At 37.4% G+C, this 22,546-nt stretch overlaps 1 protein-coding gene across 3 annotated transcripts; it reads left to right on the forward strand.

Annotated features, from left to right (window-relative positions):
- The first annotated feature begins 932 nt into the window (after positions 1 to 932).
- PLEKHF2 (pleckstrin homology and FYVE domain containing 2) lies at positions 933 to 21,881 on the forward strand. Of its 3 annotated transcripts, XR_010837457.1 has the most exons (3): positions 933 to 1,235; positions 18,347 to 18,479; positions 19,267 to 21,881. XR_010837457.1 is itself a non-coding variant. In XM_059042910.2 (2 exons), the coding sequence occupies exon 2, from the start codon at positions 19,281 to 19,283 to the stop codon at positions 20,028 to 20,030; it is 750 nt and encodes a 249-aa protein (XP_058898893.1). In that variant the 5' UTR covers positions 1,146 to 1,235; positions 19,267 to 19,280; the 3' UTR covers positions 20,031 to 21,881. The 3 variants fall into 3 exon arrangements, 2 of the variants coding, with proteins under 2 accessions (XP_058898893.1, XP_066873403.1); XM_059042910.2 differs by lacking the exon at positions 18,347 to 18,479 and having other exon boundaries at positions 1,146 to 1,235; XM_067017302.1 differs by lacking the exon at positions 933 to 1,235 and having other exon boundaries at positions 18,392 to 18,479.
- The last annotated feature ends 665 nt before the right edge of the window (positions 21,882 to 22,546 follow it).

Here is a 22,546-nt window from a genome sequence, read left to right on the forward strand (position 1 = left end):
ACCTGGTGGGGGTAGAATACCAGACCAAAAGAAAGTTGCTTGGAACCGAGACCTGCTTATGTTCCCTAGGTGGGTGCTGGAGGCTCTAATTCAAGAACAATCAAAGGTTAAAAAAAAAAAAAAAAAAAAAAAAGTATTATTTCAAAATCTTGAAATAATAGATCAATGGGAAAGAAAATTTACCCAAATCTAATTTCCGCCTATACACTTTTTGCTTGAAATGAATATGCTGTCCCCTCCCCCCACCATTCCTTGTCTACTTTAGGCGTCTTTAATATCTCTCCACGTACCCACCAGCGCGCTTAGCTGTGGTATAAATGAAGAGCAGGTTTAACCTTATATACTATCATTACTGTTTCCAGGTGTGTGAAGTAGGTAGATGAGGCTTGCGGAGTCAGAGAAAAGTTTTGGAAAGACCGGGGTTCTAAGTCCGGGAATAAAGGCATCACTTAAAAGGCTGTGCAGAGTACGTGGGGCATGTGTTGCAGCCGCAGCTCCGTTTCAAGTGGTAGGGTTTTTAGGGAAAGCAAGTGGAAGATGTGACGGGGAAGGAACGCCGTGCTCAGTGGGAGTAGCAAACAAATGTCTGCCCCGACGCTTTAAATCCAAAGGTTTTATTTCCCGGCTGCGGGAAGTTCTTGAATTCCCCGCGGAGGCCCGTTCGGTGGTGGGGGGGAGAGGGGGCCCAGCTTTCCTTCCATTCTTCCAGCTTCGCTAGGACCTTCTTGGTGAGATGAACAATCCTTTCTATAGGGCTTGCCCGCGCGAGGTAACCCAGGTAAGAGGTCCCACGTGCACCCAGTCAGCTCTAGGACCCACGACCCCACTCGGCGCGGAGGAACCAACCCCACGCCCCGGCTGCCCAGGTGGGTGTGGCCTCCACGGTGGCCCCGCCCCCTCGAGCACGTCGCGCGGGGCCGCCCGGGCGGGGCGAGGGAACAGGCAAGAAAGGGCGGAGAGCGAGCGGTGTGGGAGTGCTCGTGCCCGCGCTCGCGCCTGGCGTGTGGGTGGCGGCGCGCCCGTGCGCGCGCAGGGGAGAGGCCAGCTCTGGCGGCCGTTGTGGGTTTCGACTGGAGGGGCGGGAGGGTCACCTGAGTCCGGATCACGCCGGCTGCGCGGGGCCGCTGGCTGCACACCCTGGGAGGCTGGGACGGGGAGCGAGCAGAGTCTGCGCCCGGCGCCCGGGACAAGGAGGAGTTGGACCTTCTCTGCAGCCGCCTTCTGCGCCCGGCCGGGTAGGTGAAGCCCGGGTTGGTTGTCCGGCGGTCCCTGGCGGGCCGGGAGAGGAGAAGCGAAACTTTCTGGGCGCTTCCCACCGCGGTCCCCGGGCCGTCGGCGGCGCGGGGAGGTGTCGTCGTCTCGGGCGGCGGCGACCGACGCCATGTTGGGGTCTGTGAGAAACGGGGCGCTCCCGGGCCGCTCCCCTCGCGGTGGGGGAGCCGCGCCCGCCCGCCGAGCTTGAGGGCAGCCAGCAGGGCCGCGCCGGTGCTCGTCCAGTCCGCGGGGCCGCGGGGAGGGGGCCGGGCAGACGCGCGAAGGGGGCCCCGAGGTCGGGCGAGAAGTGAGGCGTGAGGACTGGGGTCCAGTCGTGGCCACCGGCGTCTTAGGGTGCCAGCATCTTTCTATCCAAAAAGTTTTCAGGGTCTGGGCATCAGGGATGTTGTAACTTGAACAACATATTTTTATGTGATTTCGGGCAAAAAATGGCACCGCAGAATTTGCTGTGATAGAAGCGCTGGCTCTAACGCCTTACTTATTTGGAGTCTTTTAAAGTCGTATGGTCTTTTGACGAATTTAATTTTCCTTTAAAATTTTTATTGAAGGCCGAGAGCTTGCTCTTCATGTGTCTTGAATACCCCTGCGCGCTCTTAGTACGTTGTAGCAATAAGTTGTGAGTGTGCGGTGGGAATAATGGGTGGTATTAAGGTTACAGATAACCAAGCCCTTCTCTGTAATTCATAGACTCACAAAGTATGTAAGCTGATAAATACCTTCTTTGTTGTGTTTTAGTACATTACTGAAAAAAATTCAGTAAGGCAGACACGAACGTTCACTGAGAGACTTAAAGGCATGTGTTCTCTTAGGAATAAGGTGAAGTGATCTTGACATTGCGAAGTTTTTTCCTTCACTTTAGTTCCTTAAAGGTGCATGCCTGCCTGGTTTGGAGCATTTACATTTTTCTGTACTCTGGTAGCTCATGGGGTCCTGAGGTTAATTCAGTATTAACGAAGGCTTCTATTTTAAATCGTTTCGGGTCCTCACAGCGTTGGAGGCGAATGGTATTAAGTTACTTATTTGGAAAGCACATGTAATCGCCTCAAAAAATAAAACTGGTGTACTGACCAAGGAAGGCATCAAAAAAGATTCAGCTTGAATCACTCTAGTAAATGAATGTAAATTACTAGTTTTAATAAAGGCATCTGAGCTTCCAAATTCTGTTAATTGTACTGAAAGCACTCTTAACCACAAATAAGATAAACCATTCAACATGTCTTGGAGAATTTCTATTCTTGAACTATAGGTAAAAATATAGCTTCTTCTCAGATTGCTAATTTTCTTAGGGTTTTTTTTTTTTTTTTTTTGCTTCATTGTCAGGTAATTGCCATTATACATATTTATTTTTCTGGATGTAAGAGTTACCGAGAATGAGGTGATTTAACTAACTTCACAAATCTAGCAGCCAAGCTGGTATTTAACTGAGGTCTTATGACTGACGCCTTCTCATTTTTTTTAATAGCATAACTTTGCAGGATACATAACTCATTCCTGTGGTGCAGTCTGTGTCTACCTTGGTTCCTCTGTCTTAGCTGCTCTTTCTGATTTTAATTTAGTTCCTCAGCATATATATTTCCTAGAGTATTTCCTAGGAAATTTCCTGATTTACAAGGAAATTTTTCATCTTAAAAATATTCACTTGAGCATATACTCTTTGAAGCTTTTTTGCCCTGTTCTCCTTATCCCACCTCCCCCTTTTCCCCAAGAATAATTCACTTATTATCTCATTGCATCTCAGTAAATATAACATTTATCTGTCATGGCACCTCCTTGACAGCAGGCATTACATGAGGTCTAACTTGCCTCTTCATCCCCACTGTCCCAAGAATATAGCAGATGTTCAGGAAAGCTTTGAATGGGTGAATACACATGTTTCTTGTAAATGGACTTAATGAATTTCTTGTTAAATTGCACTTTCCATGGGCATAAGTAGTTAAATCTCCTCTAATTGTTTTTGCGAGGGGGGGGGATTTACCTTGGTAACTCAGTTAGTTTTGGACTGGGGATACAGAACTTGAATGTTATGAAATTTCCAAGTAGATAATGGACTGAAGTATAATCAACAAAAAAGCAGCAGCTGTGGGTCAACAAAAGGATAATAATCATACTTTTAAAGTGCAACTATATTTAGTATTTGCACTGAATGGAAATAGAGTTAATGCCTGAAAATATTGAAGGTCATATTTATACATTTATAAGCTCTTTGATAGAGCAACTCTCATTTCTCTACCAATTATTGTTTTGCTAGAATTGTCTTAGAATTTTGTTTTAGAATGTCTTGCTTATTGGAAAACATATAACAATTGCTTTCCTGTTGATAAGTTTATCTTTGAGAACCAGCTTTGTACCACCAGCTGCATGCTTAATAGCAAGGTGTATGCTGGCTTAATAAAATAGACTTTGTAGATATACTCTCACAGTGCTGTTTTAAGTTGCAAAACTTAAACTAGGTGGCGTTCTGTAATTCTGTAATGAAATTACTGTAGAATTTAGGGTTAATTACCTGCCCCCATAACTTTCTCTCCAATCACTCCATAAACCACAAACTGTGCTCAGTTTGGGAGGTCCTGGGAAGAGAATATAGAAGGCATTCAAGTAGTTGCTGTGAGTGCTAGAGAAAGTAAGTTGTATGTAGGGTGGATTGGAACCAAAGCAAACCAAACCTGAATTCTAGGTCTGCTCCATTCTAGCTTGTGACTCTTGAACAAGTCACTTCACTTCTTTAAGCTTCACTGGGCTCACTTGTGAAATGGACACAGAAGTATTTGCCTAACAGAGTTGTGAAGATTTACTAGGATGTTTGTGGAAGTGCCTGGTGCAGGTTATTTAATAAGTTAACTAGCAAGTGAACAGAGTGGCAGTGAATTAGAGAATTTTAAAAGGGAAGCACCCTCTAGAAATTCGTACTTCAGTTCTCAACTTTGGTGCACATTAGAATTCCTTGAGGAGCTTCTGAACCCCACCCTTGCACAAATCAGTCACAGTTACTGCGTCTGCAGTCAAAGCATAGGTAGCTTTGCCAGTTTTAGAGAGGTTAAGTGCCAGCCAAATTCCTGTCAGGTTAGAAAGAATGAATTTACATTAGAGGAAAGTGACGTGCACAGAAGTTAAAGTAACAGTTACCTTCATTTCAGACCAGAAAGGCCACATTTGGAACTACAGTTCACTAAGTCCGGTGGCGACCGTCTCCACTGTACATTAACAACCTACATGGATGCCTGTGTTATTTAACCTTATCATCATTTAGACCTCAGGTCTTAATCTGTGACCAGAGTGATTCAAGGGCCTGTTTTCCATCATACCTGATGAACCAGCTTTTTGTTCTCATCGTCACCTGCAGTCCCTCCCACGCGGTTAGTTTTCTCGTTTTTTTTTTTTTCCAGTCCTGAACTCTATAGTTCTGACCAGTTGGTCAGTTCTCAACTTGTAAATATCACCTTTTACTTTTTCTACTTTGGTCCCTGCCTAGCACTCCTGAAAAAAGTCACATCTACGGTGACTGTTAAATATTTGTTTTCCAGCTGCCTGTGTACTAGTTCCTTTCTAATCTTTTCTCATCCCAAAGTTGACTCATTTTCTCTATTGCCTTTTCACTCTTAGGTTGCTAACCCCAGTCTTGAAATGCTTGACTCTTAACAGATGACCTTGCTTCCTTCTATGGATTTTATGATGTGAATCTTCTGTTTTCTTCTTTGCATCAACTTTTAAAATCCCTTTTTCCTTTCCATTTCCATAAGCGGAACTATCCTTAATTCTTTATACTTGTTTCATTTAAACAGTGGTTGGGGAAAAAAATAAAAAAGATTTTTGTATTCTTTGGTTATATTTTTATTAATTATATCTGTAACTTTGTGTTTATTATATTTTTCTAAACATTCTTTGCATTTTGTTAATTTAAAAACTTTTTTCTTTGTCTATGAGAGAATGTGTTCAATATAAAATAATTAGGCAATATCAAATTATTTCATCCTAGTACTTAGAGATAACCAGTACTAAATTTTTGGTGGGTGTTTTTCCAGACTTGAAAAAAAAATTTTTTTTATATTGCATGTGCTGTTTAGAAGCTTTTATTTAATAAATTGCCTTATTTAACAGTTTTCCACATTAAATATTAATCTGCGTTCTCCAAAAAGCTATCTAAAAATTCATTATATGGATATGCCCTAATTTGCTTCCCTAATGTCCTGTTGTTGAACATTTAGATTGATTCTGACTTTCCAACATTATAGACAAAGCTACAGTGAACGTCTTCATGTGAACAACTCTGTACACTGGTCTAATTATTTTTTGCGTATATTCTTGGAAGTAGAATTGTTGTGTAAACTTTTTAAAGTGATTATATTGCCAAAAATGGCATTTAGAAAAGTTATTCCAGTGTATAGTTTCAAGAATATGAGTGCTTATTTTTTCCACATCTTACAGAGGTGATTAATACTTAATTTAAATTTTATTTCTTTGATTAATTTAACTTTTATTTCTTTGATTAGCACTGAGAGCCAACATTTTTCCATTTACTGGTCATTTTCATTTGTCCCTTTGGAAATTGCCATTTGTATCTTACCCATTTTTCTTTTGGGATATTTTCCTTTTATCTCATTGATTTACAGGAGCCCTTTATATGTTAAAAATGTTGACCCTTTGTCATATTGTGCAACTAATTTTCTTTAACTTTAAGACTTTTTTCTCTTAGTGTTGAAGTTTAAAATTTTTACGTGGTAAAATGTTTTCTTTTATGGTATTTGGCTTTTTTTAATGTTATATTTAGCCATTCCTCTCTAGGGCTAGAAATTTAAGTTCTGTTTGTCACTATTAGAGTTGATGCCAGAAGGAAAACTTTACAGTACAGCCTCCCTTCCACACAACCCCAAGAGTTTGTTTCTCAGGATAAATTTCTGTGATTAAAAATTCCAGGGTCAAAGGGCAGTGCTTTCTGAAATATTACTGTACATTACCTTCAGTCCTCGATATTTTCCCCACGTTTCACTGCTTATTGTGACCTTTTGGCACAATGAGGTCATTTAGTCTCTGAGACTTGTGAGACATGTGAAAGCATGTTGAAAAGGTGCTTTGTGCTTTCTTGTCTCCCGTTTTCTCTTCTCCTGCTTTCTAAACTAGGCATTCCCCAAACTTTAGTCCTCTGCCCTCTGCTCTCTTCCACAGCATCAGTGATCATCTCTTCACAGATAACTCCGAAATCTCTTTCTGTCCTGGAGCTCCCTGCTCTTCTTGGGGTTTCTGTTTGTCTGACAGATGTTTGTCTTGTGGATACCTTGAAGGTACTTCAAGATAAGTATGTCCCAGACTTATTTCTTCCCTCCTGAAACAAAACTAGCATCTGATCTCCCCAATGGATTATGCTTAAACCTTTGAAGTCTTATAGTCACTTTCAAACCCATTCAGTTGGTTCCTAAATCCTTTCTGCCTTACCTCAGTAATCTCTCTTACTTCCATCTTCCCCTTTTTATTTCTGCTGTCAAATTTGTGGCTTGGGCTTTTGTTACCTCTCACTAGAGACTACTGTAATACGCTCCTGCTTTTTTTGCCTTCAGTTTTGCTTCTTTGGTAGTCTCTCCAGTTCATCCTGTGTTCTCCTTCTGTGTACTTATTAATAGTTTCCTATTTCCTATTTTCCTTGGTCTTCCTATTGCCTATACAATAAAGTCTAAACTGTTCAGTGTGATGCTTACTTTCCTCTGCATTTTGGCTCTTCCCTATCTTGCCAGGTTTCTAGTTTACCACTATACATTCTCCAGGCCCTACCTCCTTCAGCCTGGACTCAATTATTTCCTCTCTGGGGAATATATTGTATTTGTACACCATCATCCCCTATCTCTCTCCCTCTCCCCTAAATAATTTGACCTGCTACTTTTGCTCTAAGGCCCAGCTTGAATTTCTAGTCATTTAAGAGTTGTTCCTAAATATTCCCCCTGGTCAAAATTAACCTCCCAACTACACTCTTTGGTCTAAGCTTTCATCACTGTTTTTATTTTTATTTTTACTTATTATTTTTTTTGTTTGTTTTTGCGGTACGTGGGCCTCTCACTGTTGTGGCCTCTCCCGTTGCGGAGCACAGGCTCCGGATGCGCAGGCTCAGCAGCCATGGCTCATGGGCCCAGCCGCTCCACGGCATGTGGGATCCTCCCGGACCGGGGCACGAACCCGTGTCCCCTGCATCGGCAGACGGACTCCCAACCACTGCGCCACCAGGGAAGTCCTTTTTATTTCTTTTAGTTAAAAAAAAAATTATGTTTTTGGTTTGTTTCTCCTCTGCTCCTTTAGATTTTGAGTGCACAGATTGAGGTAATCATATTCCTCAGTTCATAGCATACTATATGAGTACCAAACACTTTCTTGTTTTGTTTTGTGTTTCCTTCCTTATCAGTTACTTCCATTATCCTCTTTCCTATAGAAACAAACCCTAATGTATAATACATGAATTATATTTACTTGTGTATATAAACTTGGGTATATGGCTGTCCTCCTTCACAAAGATTGTTGATTTGAGTACTTGTATCTTTGTACAGAGTAAGTAGTCAGTAAATGTTTGCTACTTGAAATTCATTGAAAATTATTGATTTTACTAGCTTCAATATTGCTTAGACTAAAAACCCAGGGATTTAATTTCAATTTTACTCTTCCACGTCTAGTTTAGTTATGGCAATCCTGAACATTACCGATTCTTTCTTTTCCTGTTGCAAACTTCAGACTCTCATCAACTTTCCCTTTTACTTTTGCAATAATGTTTCAACTGGGTCCTTTCAGTCTCTCCCTCCTGAAATCTTTCACTGTTTCCACAGTTATCTTAGAAGAATCCAGATCAAATCAGGCCACTCCTTCCCAGAGCTTCAAAAAGAACTCTCAGGAACCAAGAAGATCTCTTGTCTTATTTTTTTCTCCCGGTTTTCTACTAAATATCTCTTCTCCAGCCTCTTCTGCAGCTGTACATGTAACTTTTTAAAAACACATTTTTACTTGCAGAGCTTTATGCCTTTACGTATCATGTTTTTGCCTCTTGAAGTTCACAACCTGTTTTCAGTGTTTTTTTCAGTGTATTTTTCAGAACCTGTTTCAAGTGTTCAACTGCTGCATTCTTCCTTACCGCTTTAACGTTTTTATTATAGTATTTATTTCATTATGCTTTTTATTAAAACCTTGTGGGAACATGTCTTAATTCCCAGTGTCTGGTTCATTCTTGTTTTCCCTTTAACACAAAGCATAAAGTCTTGAATGTAGTGAGTAGATTGTAACTGCTTTGAAAAATACTAAAGAAAATTTGTTAGGGATGTGATGGGTACCAGCTTTATTTTTCAAATATTATACAATGATTTAACAGCTGTCAGCACTGTACAGCTGCCCCTGTACAAATACTTTTTGAAATGATGAAGTTTTTTATCTGAATATTGTTGATGATGAAAATACGCATACACCATCATTTTTTATTTGCTAACTAAACAGCTGTGCTTTTCGGCAAGAGAAGAAATCATTTTTATATATTATCTTGAGATTGAGATTTTAAAAACAGGATCTGCTATGCTCAATACTTAGAATTCACAGTTAGATACTGTAGTTAAATAGACGAGAACATTTGCTTGTAAATTAAAACTCTGTGGGCCTAGTGAAGGGTGTGGTTCCTGTTTTGTGTGAAAATTAGTACTATGGATGTCAAAAATGAAGTCTTTGATTTTCATAAAACTCTAGGTCAGGAAGCTGCTGCTGCATTTAACTGCTCAGTGCACAGTGATGGCATGTATATGCAAGCAATTTTGTAGGTGCTATTGGGAATACGAAGTTGTAGGAAATGATCTTTTTTTCAGGAACCTCCAAATCTGTTGGAAATAAGCAGGTATACAAGTCTTTATAGAACATAATAGAGGGCTTCCCTGGTGGCACAGTGGTTAAGAATCCGCCTGCCAATGCAGGGGACACAGGTTTGAGCCCTGGTCCAGGAAGATCCCACGTGCTGCAGAGCAACTAAGCCCATGTGCCACAGCTACTGAGCCTGCGCTCTAGAGCCCATGAGCCACAACTACTGAAGCCTGCGTGCCACAACTACTGAAGCCCACGCGCCTAGAGCCTGTGCTCCACAACAAGAGAAGCCACCGCAATGAGAAGCCTGTGTACCACAACGAAGGGTAGCCTCCAACTAGAAAAAGCCCGTGTGTAGCAACGAAGACCCAACGCAGCCAAAAAACAAACAAACAAAAAAACAACGTAATAGAATATAAGTGCCATAAATGGTACAGGTAAAATGGTATGAGGATTTAAAGGTAAACAATATGTGCCTATGAGGTTACTGAACTGACTGGTAAGATTTCAGAACAGCAAGTGGGGAAGGACATATTGAGCTCAGGTAGAGGAGAGGAAGCTCAGAGCATAACCTGGGAATAGCTAGTAGCCTGGTTTGACTATAACAAAGAGAACATACAGAAAGAGGTAAAACTGAAAAGATAGACTGGGCAGGCTGGGGCTTGACTGTAGGGCTTTGAATACCAGGTTAAGGATTTTGGAATTAATCCAGTTGGCCAGGGAACCTTTGGTTGTTGAATAGAGAGTTACCTGAGCATAGCTGTACTTAAAGAATATTAATCTTGCCTTGTGTGGTATGGTTTAAATGCTAAAGACTAGAGGACTTGTTTCAAGTTTGAGGTTCGTATTTCCCTTTCTAAAGACCTTTTTTTAACTCCCAATGTGACTGTTCTGGTTTTCTAAATTAATTTTTAAAAATCTTCAACTGTGGCTTAGTCATTCTTTGTATACCATGGTGAGTTTATCAAGCCTAACCTATTTGAAACTGCATTTACTGATACCCTAAATTAGTCATACTTTACTTTTCACTTTCTTTTAGTGTTTGAAGAATTATTTTCAGCATACGTTCTACTTATTACCATGTGTTTTAAGATTTTTGTGTCATCAATGGCTTTCTCCAAATAATAAGGTCCACATGAGTGAAATATTTCTGGAATATTTATTTCTGAAGGTAGCTAAGTATAATGGAAAGAACATGCATTTTTTACAAAAACTGGCTTGTGTGACTGGGAAAATTCCTTAACTAGTCCATGACTCAATTTACTTTTTTGTAAAATGGATATGATTATCCATTTTAACAAAATAGAGATTATTAAATGAAATAGAAAAATGTGGACGTGCCTAGCACGTGTAGGTGTTGAGTAAATGCTTTTTCTTTTTCCTTTCTTGGTTAAGCCTGTAGTATAGTGCATTTGAGTCTACTTTTCAGTAATAGGCAAATTTAGTGCTTACAAGAGATTTAAAACAAATTACTATGGCTCTCTGTAAATGTGATTCAAAGTTTAGAAGTTTCAGTTCTTATCAATCCACCTTTATGAATTTAAAATTAATATAAAAGATTGTTCCTTTCTTTTTTCTTATCTAAGAAATGAATGTTTCCTTAATCAGTACCAATTTCTGCAATACATATTGTATAATTGGTTTGCCATAGCGGCAGAAATGCTAGTGGAAAGGGGAGGGAAAAACTGTCTCTTCTTATTGATAGAATCAGTAAAATTTACTAAAATTCCAAATTTAATTTGCTAAATGTTCAAGTATTTCTTCTTTGCTTTATTATCCTAGTATTTTATTGAAAATCTTTAGAATTTCCTGATTATTATTATGCTTACTAGATTATAGAACTTTTGAAAGTAAAAACTGCTCTGTCCTTCGCATATGGTAGGTGCCTAGAATAATTGTTTATTTGACTTAGGTGCATTAGGAGAGAGAGGGGTAGTTTGTTCTAATACCTACACATTTGCCCTGGGAGGATGTACCTCTGATAGTTTCTTGCTGCTTTTTAAAAAAATCTCTTCTTTCCCCACTTTCCTCTTTGTCTCTCCTTTTCCTTTTACAGTTTCTATAGTCTTAATTCAGCAGTAACACAGATTTTAAAATCTCAATTGATATTAAGATATAGTCAAAAGTTTGATTAAAAATAAATTTTTAGTCTTAGTAAACCAGAAGTGTGGCCCATCTACTATCGGAGTTCATTATTTTAAAGACAAGAAAGGGCTTTGCAGAGTATTTTATTCAAGGTGGTAGCTGGTGTGCATGTGTGTGTGTGTGTGTGTGTGTGTGTGTGTGTGTGTGTGTGTAGAGCAGTTAGGTAGCTTGTATGAAATCTCTTATTTTAAAGACAAGAAAGGACGTTGCAGATTATTTTATTCAAGGTGGTAGCTGGTGTGTGTGTGTGTGTGTGTGTGTGTGTGTGTGTGTGTGTGTGTGTGGTTGTGTGTGTGGTTGTGTGTGTGTAGAGCAGTTAGGTAGCTTGTATGAAATCTCTTATTTAGTACCAGAGCTGAGATTAGAATCCAGGTCTTTTGGTTCATAGTTTATTGTTTTTTCCGTTATAATGCACAGTTGAATACTGAAGCTCACTGATATCAGATGTCTTGGGTACGTGTAAGAAATTAATTAGGTGATTTTTTTGTTTTAAACTCACCTGCAGGGATGAGATAGAAGTATTGGTTTTCAGTAAGAAGAACTGGGCCATAGTATTCTGTGACAGTTGGGCTCTCTTCTCAATTGTAAATAGCATTCTGACTCTTTTTTTAAAAAAGAGTTTTTGCCTCTTCTAGTATTACATTTTTAACAGGTGGTAGACACTCCATTGAAAAACATACTAACTTTAGAAACAAGATGTTACCAAAAGACTAGTGTGGAACTTGGACGATGCAAATGTAATTCTTGTCTACAGTTGTGAAGGAGATAACTTGAAACTTGGATGGTTTAATTTTTTAAAATTGGTATATAAAGCTGTCTTTATAAAAGTTAAGAGGGTTTCTTTGTTTTGTTTTTGGTATGCTTTTCCTGTGGTTCTTACATTTTAAACTATGAATTAAGGCTGCCAGACACCATTTGTTGGAAAAGAAGACAGGAAATCAGTTGGAAAACTGTTGCATGTGTAGAGTTCTCTGAAGTGTCTGGATGTGGTATGAAACTAACAGATATATTAGAAGTTTTCTTAGTAGTAGTAATGAATTAGAAAATATAATGTGGAAAAGAGACTAGATTCAAAATAGCAGCAAAACGTATGAGATACTTGAGAATCTAAGTAATGTAACAAACTTGTGAGAAGAAATGTACAAAATTACTGGGCCATTAAACAAGATTTAAAACCTTGGGAAGAGATAGTGTATCAACCTGCTAGGAACATTACAAGTGTAATATGAATTCACCAAAATTTCAGTGGATTTGGTCTCTGTTTTTTTCACTTATTTATTGTAATTGGAAATGGTTCTAAGCCTTAGCTGCGCAGTGTAATTACCTGAGGAACTTTAAAGTGTCCCAGTATCCAGGCCAGACCAGTAAAATCAGAACATCCTGGGGGGAGGGATCTAGATATCAGTATTTCTTAACCGTTAATATCTATCATCACAACCTATTGGTCTCAGTTTTGTATTTTGAGTTTCTATTGATATTTTAAGCAGTTCTAATTATTTGTAGTGATTGATATTTTGTAAATTTTATTATTTCTTAGAGATTTTCAAAACAAAAGAAATTTACAAATTAAAAACATAGCTTGTTATTACCATATGGGTTCATTGGACATGTGTAAATCTAAGATATATTATAGGATTTTAGTGAGCGATCTTGTTTTTCCTATATCTTGAAGCATTTTACTATTTTATTATCTTAGGAATTATTTAACCAAAAAGAAGAAAACAGAAGTGATGTAATTGCCTGGAAGGATGATGCAGTGATAAAATAAATCACCACTATTGCACCATTTTTCAGTTTTATTATTACATTAACCAAAGTATTGCATCATCTTTCAAAAAGATACGAAAGCAGTTTGGAGATATCTTTAGTCTTTTTGTTTATTTTAAGCTTTCATTTAGCATATTTGAGAATTTAGATTTTCATTTTTCATCTAATGACAGAAAAAAATGAGCAAAGCTAGACGTTTCAGAACTATTAGACAAGTCAGAGGGTGAGTGCAAAGAAACAGCAACACTTAAACTAATAATGATGGTGAAACATTATAAGTGAAATCTCAGACAATGAGCCTTCAGTTGATGATTTTCTAGATGAGTTTCTCAAACTCAGAATTAATTAGTAAACAATATTCCTAAAAATAGAAATGGAAATATTATAGATTCATGCATGACAACTTATGAGCAGTTAGTTACATTTAAAGGATACTATACTTTTGTATCTACATACCTTCAATAACAGAAATGTAGAATATGAAATTTGCTACGTTTCAATTTTTATATTGTTCTTAAAGTTATTGTTTTTTACTATTCGTTTATTCTTATTTCTGTATATTAGTTATAAAATGGCTTAAAATATTAAAAGTAAATAAAAAGGGTATTTTGGACTCAGAGAGTAAATTGGGATGGCTATTTTTTTATAGTATACTAAAGGTTAAGAGTTCTCCTGTGGTTCCAGGCAGCTAAGGTTGGGAACCACTGTTCTAAGTAGATGTTATCTGGACAAATAAGCAGAAGAGATTAGGTAAAACATTTAGAAGGTTAAGTAATGGGAAATAGTCTAGACTAGTTTTACCAGGTGCATGGTACTGACAAAAGAATTATAAAACAGGTTAATGGATTAGACCAGACAGCCCAGAAGCAGTGTTATAATACTATATAAAACTTTAATATAATAGTGTCATAAAGCAGTAGATTAGATTATTAATACCAGTAAATAATAGCTACCACATGTTGACTACTTGCTGAACATTTTGTATGCATTATCTCATTTAATCCTCCCCTGATATAGCTGCTATTATTATTTCCATTTATAAGTGAGGAAATCTGAGGTCACACAGTATTTGGTGATTCTGGAGCAGTTAGCTCCTTTAGAATGCAAATATTTGAAAAGGAAAAAGGGTTTTTACCTATGATAGAATAAATTTAAGGTGGATAAAAGAATTAAATGTAAAATATAAACCATAGAGAATAATAAATAGGTGCATCCGATATCTGGATAAGAGAAGCTTTGGAGTCAGTCATTGCGAAAAAAAATCACAAAGGAAAATATCTGTAAGTGTAACTACTTAACAAATAAAACTCCCTTTGTGTCAAATACCATAAACAAAATTACAGCTTAATATCTAGGAAAAGCAATGAAATAAATGGATTAATAGACTTTATGTGTAATATACTCTTATAGATTAATAACCTAAATATATGAGTGTAGAAATACAAGTTAGTAAACACATTAGAAAGTAGCTGGTCTCACGAGGTAGCTATGAAATACAATATTCAGTTAAATTGAAAGTACTGTTCTTTTCTGTTTTAGGACCTTTGTCCATAGAATTAGTTCCTTTGCAAGGCTGACTCCTCATCCTTTAAGACCCAGTGTGTAGCACCACCTCAGTGAAGTCTTTTTGAACTTCTCAGTAGATGTGTTTTTCCCTATGTCTTGGCACACTGCTGATTTCCTTCATTGCACTTCACCTTTTGGAATCACCTATTGGTTTACTTACTTATTGTCTTTCTCCTCCACTATACTCTGAGCTCTGAGAGGAAAAGGATAATGTCTGGTGTTTAGAAGGTGTTCAATAAAGTTATTGAATGAATAAACATAATGAATAAAAGAGAAGTAAAAAATGAATAAAATGAGATACCATTTAAAAAAAATCTACTCTATTTGCTGAAATTTTTAAAGGAAAATATTCTGTGTGAAACAATATGGGATGGATATAGTCATTGTGCTACTTGGTAAACTGGTGTTACCTTTCAGAATGGAAATTTTGTAAAAGGTAGTAAGAGCTTTAAACATTAGTGCCTTTTGACTCAGTAATTTTACTTCTTGGAATCTATCCTAAAGAAGTCATCTCTGCCAGAAGATGGGGAAGCATTCTTTCTAACTCTTACTCTATTCACTGATATTCCTTCCTAAGAAAAGTAGACAGAAGTCCAGTTGGGCCTCATTTTATAGTTGTCTTCTGCTTCTTTTCATGCAGGTATGCCAGAGACTCACCCTTGGCTAGCCCGGGTATTCTTGTATTCTAATACTCTCACAGAAGTCTTTGAGAGTTCTTACTGCTTGGGACACCTCACTGTACAGGGAGTAGATTTGGATTTGGGCTTTGGAGGAAGGTAAAGGGTCCTTTTTAGGCCCTGGGCTAAAGGGTAATGCCTTAAATCCAGTTTATTAAGAGCCTTGCTTTGGGGTATGTGGAAGTAATCCAGCTAATGGTGGTACTTTGATTTCATTTTTGATAATCTCCCTTCTCTCAGCCCCTCCCTGTTGTGCCCCCTCCATCTCTTTCTCGTGTGTGTGTGTGTGTGTGTGTGTGTGTGTGTGTGTGGTGGGGGGGGCATTTGTATATTCCTGGGGTTTCAAAATCAGTGCTTCCTTTCTTTTTCTTGTCAGACACATACTGAAAACATTTTAGGACCAGCAGGGATAATGGAAAGGATTGCTTAAGGCCAAAGGCCTTAAGTTTTTTGTGCTCACTGATGTTCAAATATAGGTCACAATCCTTTGCTGAAGTCAATCCAGTGGGCTGCAACTATCATTAAAATAAATGAAGATGCTAGAATACGTCATTCGTAGAATTGTATATTGTTTGTAACATTGCAGTATGAAATATATTTCTTGTCAGCATCACTGTCAAACTTTGAAAGCTATTTGCTCCAGCCAAATACCAGTTAATGCCCCAAACTTCACTTTTGTTGCATCATACTTAAAAAGGGGGAAAGATTTATGAACAGGGATTCGGGCTTAATATATTGCAAAATTTGGACAGTGAAACATTATCAGAAGACTGGCTACATAAATCATGATGACCTATTCTTTCAGGTTATTTGCTCAAATTAGTATTCTTTTATCTTCAGTATTTTTAAGGTTTGCGGTGAAGGTCCAGAGGTTAGCAATAGCTTTCTTAGTTCTTATATATAGAGTCAGTGGAGCCTTAAGGAATAATCAGTGTGCCATAATACGCTGGTAACAGCACGGAGGAATCAGCTTTGAGCCTCAGTTCTGTGACAGCCTTGGGCATGGTACTTAACTCCTTTATGTCAGTTTGCTCATCTGTAAACTGGAGCTAATAGTGCATATCTATCATAAGGTTGCCCTGGGTAGGAGATACAGTAATATATGTGAAGTGCTCAGCTCTTGCTTGGGCTCCCAGTGAGTAGAGTTAATTCCAGGCTGTTTTGCCTGAATCTCTCTATTTGTGCCTTAGTTTCTCCTTCAGCTCACATTTCAGCTAATATTACTAGATGATTCTTTGGGAGATAAAAACTTCACAGCAGTTTGAGACAGTTAAAATCAGAAGATAATAAATGTGAAGAGCACTGCACAAATTTGTGGTGGTATTAATTCCAGTAGTAGCAATAATAGGAAACCTGTTTGCATTGCATATGAGCTGATTAATAACTGCATAATGAGTAGAATCAGTAATTGAGTCAGGTGGGAATAAATAGGTACTTTCAGTTTTCCACAGGTGCCAACCTCTTTCTTGCCTTAGGACCTTTGTAGTTATTCCTTTTGTCTGGAATATTCTCCCTCATCCTCGTCCCTCATGTATGCATATCTAGTTCTGCCCTAACAGCTGAAAAGATACCACTTTAGATACCCTGACCATCCAGTCTGAGTAGACTGAGTAGTCCCAGTGGATTTTTTTAAAAATCACTTTAAAAAATTACAATGTTAATTATTACTTGGGTCTCGATTTTTTTCTCTTTGCCTCCTCCCCAACTAGGATGTAAGCCTTGAAGAGCAGGGACCTTGCCTGTGTTGTTTATTATTTTTTCCTGTACCCAGATCAGTGCCTAACAAACACTTGTTGAATGTTTGACTATCGTGTAAAGTATGAAAAATTATCCATAATTGTACCTCCCAGAGGTAAATAACCATTCTTGATATTATGGTATATAGTTTTCTAATTTTACATACTTACTAGTATCTAATATTATGCGCTTATACCATATTTCATTGAGTCTAAAGAGGAACATGTTTTACTATATTTTATGTCTCTAAAATTGGGATGTCGTATAATCAAGAGTTTGCCATGATTTAATTGGCAGCATTTTTCTTTCTCAGTAGCACATAAAATGAGCCTGTGTCTTAAAATCAATAGCATCTTAGATTTGATGAAATTTGGTATATATATGAAACAAAAATGAGATCATTATGTTCAACTCTCCTCACTTAGATATCAATATTTTGAGCATTTTTCCATATCACTGTATTTAGATCTATCACATTCTTAACAGATATCTAGCATATTATTAAGGGTGTATCATAAATTGTTCAACCAGTTCCTGTTGATGAACATATGGAGCTTTTCCAATGTTTTTTTCTGTTACAAACAGTGCTGCGTTAAATATACTTGTACATATCTTTCAAGTGCCTGGATCAGTGGGTACACATATTTTCTGTAGTGTATGAGGGTACCTGTTTCCCTATATCCTCAGTATTACTGCATCTTAAGAAATTTTAAAAATTTTTGTTAATCTGATGAGTGAAAACATATCCTAATGTTTTATTCATTTATTTAATTATGAATGAGGTTGAGCCTCTTTTCATGTTTACTTTTTAAATTTTCTCTTCTGTGATGCAGTTGTGCACAGGGCAGTAGACTTTTTAATTGGCTGGCAGATTTGACCTAATTAGAAAGAGAGGCCATCACACTTTGGAGCCATGTGTTATCATATTAATTTTTGGGAACAACTTTCAGGGCAGAGTCCACCCTTGTGGAAGGCAAGAGGACTTTATAAGGACCCAGGATTAGGGGAGAGACAGAATTCAGGAATAATCAGAATTGTTGTATCCTTTCTATAATGGAGGCCAGTATCATCAGTTTGTGAGCTGAATACTGGAACTTAACCTATGCTCTTACTCTTCAAATGCTCCTCTCCTTTCTAATATGATTTGGTTATAGTATGGTATTGTTAGGTTAGTGGTCTGAAATAGGCACAACTCTGGGACTTGAGTGAAGTCAGTATTGGATCTAGAGATTAAATCTTCGATCATTTAAGACTAGATTAATGTGGGGTTTTTGCACATTGCCAAGATGTTCTTGTCAGCATTTTTGAGCACTTTTACTATGCCAGACAATGTGCGTTTCAAAGATAGATATCAGATGGTCTCTGCCTTTTAGGTTCCATCGCAGCCTATGGAGAAGACAGATTTCAATCCTTTGGTAAGAGTGAGTCCAGAAGGTACAGGGAATGTGAAGAACACAGAGGAAGGTGTTTAGTCTAACAGAGGTTAAGGAAGACTTCTTGGAGTAGGTATGATAAACTCAACTGAGTCTTGAAGGATGATAAGAGTTAGCTGAGGATAGTAAATAGTAAAGGATACAAGAGCATGAGAGAAGATATGTATGGTTGAAATGGACTACAAGTGGTAGGGTTTTCTTAGAACATAACATTTGAGGTAAAGAGTGACTTACGATGAGTCTGGGAAGATAAGCAAGAACCAGATAATGAAGGGCCTTAAATGCCATGTTAAAGATTCTGTATTTTATAGGTTAAGGGGAATAATTTTTAGTAATGGTATGGTCAGATTTGCATTTGAGAGGTCACTGCCTGAGGATTGATTTAAGGGGCAAGACTTAAGGTGGTGAGATGTGTTGGTAAACCATTGTGGTAATCCAGGTGAGAGGGTTGAGGCTTTTAGCGCAATGGTAATAGAGGCTACTGGAAAAATCATAGTTGTTTCTTTTAGATAATATTTGGCCCTCTTGTTCAGAATCCCTCTGAGATTAAATTTCATGAAGCTGATGGCTTATATTCATTTTCTAATTATTTGTTGTTTTATGTCTGTAAGAAGTTTATACTTTTATAAATACCTGCTAATGATACTATATGGAGATGGTTAATAAGTGTTTTTGATGATTATAAAAATTGGGAGACGTTAGCTCTTTTGGTATACTTAGTGATTATCTTAGAAACAATTGGGGAATTTTGCCTTTGGGTAGAAGTAATGATTTGTTAGATTAAGTTTAGATTGTATAATTTTTTTAACTTATGAATTTATAATTTCTGTGTGCTAATTTCTCTCTCTCTCTTTTTTAAGGCTATTAGCAAAAGATGGTGGATCGCTTGGCAAACAGTGAAGCAAATACTAGACGTATAAATATAGTAGAAAACTGTTTTGGGGCAGCTGGCCAACCCTTAACTATACCTGGACGGGTTCTTATTGGAGAAGGAGTATTGACTAAGTTGTGCAGAAAAAAGCCTAAAGCAAGGCAGTTTTTCTTATTTAATGATATTCTTGTATATGGCAATATTGTCATCCAGAAGAAAAAATATAACAAACAACATATTATTCCCCTGGAGAATGTCACAATTGATTCTATTAAAGATGAGGGAGACTTGAGGAATGGATGGCTGATCAAGACACCAACTAAATCGTTTGCAGTTTATGCTGCCACTGCCACTGAGAAATCGGAATGGATGAATCACATAAATAAATGTGTTACTGATTTGCTCTCCAAAAGTGGGAAGACACCCAGTAATGAACATGCTGCTGTCTGGGTTCCTGACTCTGAGGCGACTGTATGTATGCGTTGTCAGAAAGCAAAATTCACACCTGTTAATCGTCGTCACCACTGCCGCAAATGTGGTTTTGTTGTCTGTGGGCCCTGCTCTGAAAAGAGATTTCTTCTTCCCAGCCAGTCCTCTAAGCCTGTGAGGATTTGTGACTTCTGCTATGACCTGCTTTCTACTGGGGACATGGCCACGTGCCAGCCTACTAGATCGGACTCTTATAGTCGGTCATTGAAGTCTCCTTTAAATGATGTATCTGACGACGATGACGATGATGATAGCAGTGACTAAAGGCATATTTTGAAATATTTAATCGGATGTGACTGTCTGAGAAATCAGCTCTGGGGGGAATGTAAAATCCTGAGCTTTCTGTCCATTTTGCTCTAGCCATGAATTTGCCTGAGAAACTTATAACCTATGTGCCTCAATATATTCTATAGAAAATAGGTCCCGTCACCACACCCAGCCCCAGCTGCCGCCGCCACTCTCTCCTCACCTCCCCCAGCTCCCTATTCTTCTACAGGGATAGACTGTTGCGAACATATCGGATAAAGTTTTGGTTTCTTATTCTTGTTTTAATTCTAGACTATTTTCTTGAATGGTTGGGAAAAGATGTTTATTTAACATATGTACTGTTGTTTATTATATGTTCTGTTATATGGAAAAACTAAAAGCAAAGAATGATGGAAAAAGGAGTGTGATGTGGTCAGTTAATAATGTTATTAGCTTTTTTCTAACCATCCTATCTAAAGGCTAAGACACCAGTAACAGAAATACGTGCTTTAGAAATACTTGGTTTAGCTTTTTCATATACCAGGTGGTGCCTTATCATAATAGCACTGTTGCGTGTAATAAGCCCCACCTTCTCACGTTTTAGTTTGTTTTAAAAATACACTGGTGCTCTTTGAGGTGTAAAATGAATGTTATAAATGGGTGTAATTAGAAAATACTTCTCATTTGACAGCTACAAATAACTAAATTTAGAGTTTCTTTATTCTGTATGAATAATATTTTTCCATAAAATAGTTGTGATTACTGTATATTTTTACTTTTTGTAGGTACCAAATTATAATTGTCATCCTGGGGAATTTGATTTGAAATTTATCAAATACAAATCGTCATTGCATTATTGCTACTTTTAGTAAGACATATTTTTAGGTATAAATTCATCTGCTTTAACATTGTTTCTAGAATGAAAAATCTTATACAACTTCTTGAAATGAAACAATCTCTTTTAAAAAAAATCTCATGCTAGAGCACAGATCTACTTAGGTTGAAGATTTGGAAGAAATAATGTATGAGAATGGTCAAGAGAGACCAGTTAAGTTTGACTAGACTTCTTATCTGTGGAAGTATTTTCTATTTCAGTGTGAAACTATCTTGAATTTACAAATATAGTGTTATATTTTATAAAGTTTTGTAAAATCCCAAACAATATTTCTATTTTTGTAAAAGTTGTATGTTTAATCTGTTTCTGAAATCATTTTGCAATCTATGGAAGTAGAGTAGCAATTGATCTTTCTGAATTGTGAACTTTATTGAGTCAGTCTAGATTGCTTTTAAGAAGAGGTAATTTTTCACTCTTTGCTTTTGAGGCAGCCATTAGGTTGAAAGTATATTTATCATATAAAACTTGATGCATTTTGCACTACTCTCTCCATTTGTATGCTGCAAATAACTGTAGTCTTTCAAATATGAAAAATCAGTCTGAAGTTTGTTTTAAATTCTAAATTCTTTTAAAATCTTTAAATCTGGATATATTGCAAATGTCATGAGAAGTTTGATTTAATAACTTGTGATGGAGGATTCTTTGGTTTGGTTAAGGCACTAACTTTACTTTTAAATTGTGAAAGCACCTGAGATATATAGATCTCCCCGTAGGAAATGTGAAAGAAAGGCACAACAGGTTTTTTGTTTTGTTTTGTTTTAATATCATATGGACTTTTGTTTCTAAGCAATATTTACATATAATCAATAAACATATCCAAAAAGGACCATGAAATCTGAGAAGTGCTAATGGAGACTTGCTCGTACATAGGAACCTAGCAAATTCAGGAACCAAGGGGAAATGTTCTGAGATAACATTTATGTTGTCAACCTCTATTGACTCTGTTTTTACAATAAAAAATATTTTACAACTTACCTTCTGTGCATATTGTGACTTGAAGATTTTTTACCCCTTGCTAAGGTTAATGGAGATGTTATGCATATTTTACCTCATTTCAACAGTTGTGAGTGCCTTCTATGTGCCAAGGCAGTGTTCCTACACTAGGAGTAGAGCAGTGAACAGAAATTGCCTCCTTTTCCTGGAGTTTACCTGCAAATAGAGTCCAAGCTGTGTTTTCTTCCAGAATTTTTTCTGTAATTTTTAAAGGTTTTATAAATCTTACTTATATATAAACCTGAAATGATTTTGGTGCCAATTTCTCATGCTGTTCTCTTGAATGAAATTTACTTGGACTGTACTGGATCCCCAGTACATTAATCAGATTGATAACTATTGGCATAAAGGAAGCAAAAATTTGTAGATGCCAGGGAAAATATTAAATTGAATACATACACCTTAACACAGGAATTCATGCCTTTGGGTCAAGTGCATACAATGGCCAGTTTTATATAAAGTCATTTGTTTATATATCTTTGTCACTTTTATGCTGAAAGTTTTTTCTTTTTTTGGCCGCAGTGCATGCAGCATGTGAAATCTTAGTTCCACAACCAGTGATCAAACCTGTGCCCCCTGCAGTGGAAGCACAGAGTCTTAACCACTGTACTGGGAAGTCCCTGAAATTCTTACAGATGGGTAGTAT

This window comes from Kogia breviceps, chromosome 17, assembly GCF_026419965.1.
Source record: "Kogia breviceps isolate mKogBre1 chromosome 17, mKogBre1 haplotype 1, whole genome shotgun sequence".
Classification (NCBI taxonomy): domain Eukaryota; kingdom Metazoa; phylum Chordata; class Mammalia; order Artiodactyla; family Physeteridae; genus Kogia; species Kogia breviceps.

Coding starts and splice junctions, on each gene's coding strand:
- PLEKHF2 (XM_059042910.2), top strand. CDS start 19,281: ATGGTGGATCGCTTGGCAAACAGTGAAGCAAATACTAGACGTATAAAT.